The sequence below is a fragment of the Leptodactylus fuscus genome, chromosome 3 (genome assembly GCF_031893055.1).
Source record: "Leptodactylus fuscus isolate aLepFus1 chromosome 3, aLepFus1.hap2, whole genome shotgun sequence".
Taxonomy (NCBI): Eukaryota; Metazoa; Chordata; class Amphibia; order Anura; family Leptodactylidae; genus Leptodactylus; species Leptodactylus fuscus.
The window spans coordinates 241,116,368-241,121,281 of record NC_134267.1 but is presented as its reverse complement, the minus strand read 5'-3'; the positions used below and the strand labels follow the sequence as shown (position 1 = coordinate 241,121,281).

At 43.6% G+C, this 4,914-nt stretch overlaps 1 protein-coding gene across 1 annotated transcript; it reads right to left on the bottom strand.

Moving 5' to 3' along the window:
- Positions 1-744: 744 nt before the first annotated feature.
- On the bottom strand, positions 745-1,680 carry LOC142198667 (olfactory receptor 2K2-like). The gene has a single exon (XM_075269695.1). The coding sequence runs from the start codon at positions 1,678-1,680 to the stop codon at positions 745-747; it is 936 nt and encodes a 311-aa protein (XP_075125796.1).
- Positions 1,681-4,914: the final 3,234 nt, after the last annotated feature.

The following is a 4,914-nucleotide window of genomic DNA, read 5'->3' as shown; positions in this document are numbered from 1 at the left end:
AGCCCAAGTCCACCAACCAGATGACAAGCATGAACCAAGCTGTAACTACAAGATATCCAGATGATTTAACTTCTCTGAAGATGTAAGCTATTGACAATTGACTGATATTTGTGTTATTTGGACATTTTCCCTGTTCCTGTGTTTTCCTTCAAGATATTAATAAACCTCTACACTGATTTATAACAAGCTGACTTCTTCCTATCGTGGACAAGGCCAGGTCCGGATATTTAACAGTGGACACAAGTCTCACCGGCAAATACAAGATATTTAACACATGCTGCGATTTTCAAGACCTCGGAAAAATCGCAGCATTTCTAGCCCATGGGGCCCCGGCCTATAGTAGCTTCCTCCATGATACATATACAATGATACATTTCCAAAAAATATTTTGGCCCAATCTTGGGTTTCTTGGCTGGTTCCATCCTCCAGTCACTTGATAGAATTGTAGGGTTATAGGTTGTACTTAGTGGACTGATGTCTTCATCCACCCTCATCTACTATGTAACTATGTAATAGTCAATTTTGCCAGCTCCCATAAGAAAGCGTCAGTGTAGACTTGGATCAATTTGGGCAACCAAAGGAGGTTCTGCAGGTCACAACATCCAATAACCAGTTGTAGCCGAAGGGCAGCTCTGAAGCACAAAGTTCTGATCCATGAATGTGAAATACTGTACAGAGTTTAAGGAGAAGAACTTTGATGAGGTCACCAAAAATTTTCCCATTTGGTCAGTTAAGTAAGTTCTACTAGATTGTTTTTGTCAAACAGTTGTGCCTTATTTTCTTAAAGGCATCTTTAATATTCTTATTTCTCAAGCTGTATATCATAGGATTTAGGGCTGGGGTCATGATCCCATACATTATAGAGATATATTTTAAATGATATGAAAATGTTTTGGTCTTCCCCATGTACATGGTTATACTTGCCCCATAAAACATGATAACCACGGTGAGGTGCGAAGCGCAGGTGGAGAAAGTTTTGGCTCTTCCATCCCTAGAGCGAATCTTTAATATGGCAAAAATAATACAAATATATGAAGCGGTAATAAAAATCAGAGGGGCTATAAGGGTGAATAAACTCATAAAAAATATCATTGCCTTGTAGAAGGAGAGGTCACCGCAGGCCAACTCAAGGACAGCCAAGACCTCACAAACAAAGTGGTCCAAGCTGTTTCTTCCACAGAAGACAAAAGGCCTCAAAATGGTGGGAAGAGTTGACGAAATTAAACTGACCGACCACATGAGGACGGCCACATTTCTACACACATTCTTGTTCATGATGATGGTGTAATACAAGGGTAAGCAAATCGCAATGTATCGGTCATAGGCCATCACCGCTAGAAGAAAACACTCCGTTTCTCCAAGGAACAACCCAAGGTTCATCTGTGCCAAACATCCGATGACCGAAATTTTTCTTCTCTTAGAAAACATATCGAGTAAGACCTTTGGAAGAGAAATTGATGAGTAGCAGAGGTCAAGGAAGGATAAATTAAGAAGAAAGAAGTACATGGGGTTGTGTAACTGAGGACTGGCCACAACTATACAAATGAGGAAACTATTACCCAGGATGGTCAACAAGTAAAGTAGTAATAAGAAGACAAATAATACGATACAAGGCTCGAGGCTCTGAGGAAATCCGGTCAAGATGAATTCTGTGAAAAATGTCTGGTTCCCAGAGGCCATCATAGGTCAAATGACAAAATGAACTTTGTGACGTAAAGAAGGATGAATAAAATGTCCAATTTTACAATGACCACTTCTTGTTCTTAGCAACTCACTTCTTGGCTTTGCTGTGTAGACTGCGGCAGAATCAGCAGAGAAAAGGGGATTTAATAACAGGTCCATTGAGGCCTAAATATATCAGAATAGTAACTCTATACACTATACATCACACAGACAAGCTTCATGTCACATCCTGGTTTCTGGAGGAGGAGACTGTACTCTCTCTCAATATATGGAGACTGTATATTGACTCTTTCTATTGACTATTGATGATTTCGGCTGCCATAAAGCACCTGCACTGCTGCACTGTTTGCACAGAAAATGCTGGAAGGAAAATTTCCAATGTGGTTATTCTCAAGAAAAAAATTATAAAACAAAAACATAGCAAATATACAGTACAGACCAAAAGATTGGCCGCACCTTCTCATTCAAAGAGTTTTCTGTATTTTCATGACTATGACAATTGTAGATTCACACTGAAGGCATCAAAACTATGAAGTAACACATGTGGGATTATAGACTTACCAAACAGTGTGACACAACTGAAAATCTGTCTTATATTCTCGGTTCTTCACAGTAGCCACCTTTTGCTTTGATTACTGCTTTGCACACTCTTGGCATTCTCTTGATGAGCTTCAAGTCCAAAAAATTGGGAAAACCTTGAAAGTGTCCTCAAGTGCAGTTGCAAAAACCATCAAGCGCTACAAAGAAACTGGCTCACATGAGGACCGCCCCAGGAAAGGAAGACCAAGAGTCACCTCTGCTGCGGAGGATGAGGACCGCTCCAGGAAAGGAAGACCAAGAGTCACCCCTCCTGCGGAGGATAAGGACCGCTTCGGGAAAGGAAGACCAAGAGTCACCTCTGCTGCGGAGGATGAGGACCGCTCCAGGAAAGGAAGACCAAGAGTCACCCCTCCTGCGGAGGATAAGGACCGCTCCGGGAAAGGAAGACCAAGAGTCACCTCTGCTGCGGAGGATGAGGACCGCTCCAGGAAAGGAAGACCAAGAGTCACCCCTCCTGCGGAGGATAAGGACCGCTCCGGGAAAGGAAGACCAAGAGTCACCTCTGCTGCGGAGGATGAGGACCGCCCCAGGAAAGGAAGACCAAGAGTCACCTCTGCTGCAGAGGATAAGTTCATCCGAGTCACCAGCCTCACAAATCGCAGGTTAACAGCAGCTCAGATTAGAGACCAGGTCAATGCCGCACAGAGTTCTAGCAGCAGACACATCTCTACAACAACTGGTAAGAGGAGACTTTGTGCAGCCACCGGCCTTCATGGTAAAATAGCTGCTAGAAAACCCCTGCTAAGGACCGGCAACAAGCAGAAGAGACCACAAGGAATGGACATTAAACCAGTGGAAATCTGTGCCAGGGTCTGATGAGTCCAAATTTGAGATCTTTGGTTCCAACCACCGTGTGTTTGTGCGACGCAGAAAAGGTGAACAGATGGACTATACATGCCTGGTTCCCACCGTGACGCATGGAGGAGGAGGTGTGATGGTGTGGGGGTGCCAAGCTGGTGACACTGTTGGGGATTTATTCAAAATTGAAGTCATACTGAACCAGCATGGCTACCACAGCATCTTGCAGTGGAATGCTATTCCATCCGGTTTGTGTTTAGTTGGACCATCATTTATTTTTCAACAGGTCAATGACCCCAAACACCTCCAGCTGTGTAAGGGCTATGTGACCAAGAAGGAGAGTGATGGGGGGCTACTCCAGATGACCCGGCCTCCACAGTCACCAGACCTGAACCCAATCCGATGGTTTGGGGTGAGCCGGACCGCAGATTGAAGGCAAAAGGGCCAACAAGTGCTAAGCATCTCTGGGAACTCCTTCAAGACTGTTGGAAGACCATTTCTGGTGACTACCTCTTGAAGCTCATCAAGAGAATGCCAAGAGTGTGCAAAGCAGTAATCAAAGCAAAAGGAACCGAGAATATAAGACAGATTGTCAGTTGTGTCACACTGTTTGGTAAGTCTATAATCCCACATGTGTTACTTCTGAGTTGTGATGCCTTCAGTGTGAATCTACAATTGTCATAGTCATGAAAATACAGAAAACTCTGCGAATAAGAAGGTGTGGCCAAACCTTTGGTCTGTACTGTATATATATTCACAGTACTGTAGATGTGACCTGAATGGCTCTAATAATGGGAACTCGGTGTAATAATGCAGAGCAATACAGAGGGAATCACTTGCCTTGTGTTTGCCATTGTTGACCTCTCCGTAGACATATTGGGACACTTGTCTTCATGAACTGCTTGTGCCCTAACACTACATCTCCATCAGGTTCAGTTGTCCATCTGAGATGACTTCTACGACTCCCTTGACGAGTTTTCTGCAATAACTTTGACACTTATGGAAGGTTCTAAAACCGAGAGTTGTCACTGATGGTTAATGGAGTCCCAGAACAGACCCAATACTGGGACACGTCATCCACAGTTGTCACTGCAGCCACCTAAGGGTCAACTATTTTTTTCAAACAAGGAATAAAAATCTCAGGAACCTCTTACTGTTGGATATTTTCAGTCATACTGATCATGTATAGAATATACTATGGGGGAGGGCAGGTAAGTATGTTTTTGGCCCTGTATACATATATATATATACTTTGTATCTGATATTTACACTCAGAGCTGTTACTTACATTCAGTCTTGAATAATAAAGTAATATAGTTGGTAAGATTGACACAAGACCCAGGTCCATGAAGTCCACCCTATCATGTTAATGCAGAAGAAAGCAAAGTAAATCCCAAGGAACGCATCAATTTCCCATATCAGGGTAAAACAAATCATGCTAACCAAAAATCTGGCAACAGCAATAAATCCCTGGATCAGCATCTAGAACCCGTATCTGGTGTCTGGAGCTCTGGACTTGTCTCCGTCAGCAGCCCAAACCAATCACGGTGTTGGCAAGCAAATAAAGTCAAACAGTCACAGGGAGGTTAACGGAGCCCGAAAGAGTCCAAAATAAGTCAGGTTTAATATGATGGAAGTTCTCGGTTGTCCTGATCTGGTCCTAGTCTTCGCCTAAGTCCTCACTTGTCTTGGATTGCGTCCAGTCCTGTCCTTGGGCTGTGTGTAGCCTGGTCTTGGGCTGTGTCTAGATTTATTCTTGGGCTGTGACTGACCTTGTCCTGGATTGTGTCTGGTCCTGTCTTGGGCTGTATTTAGTCCTATATTGGGCCGTGT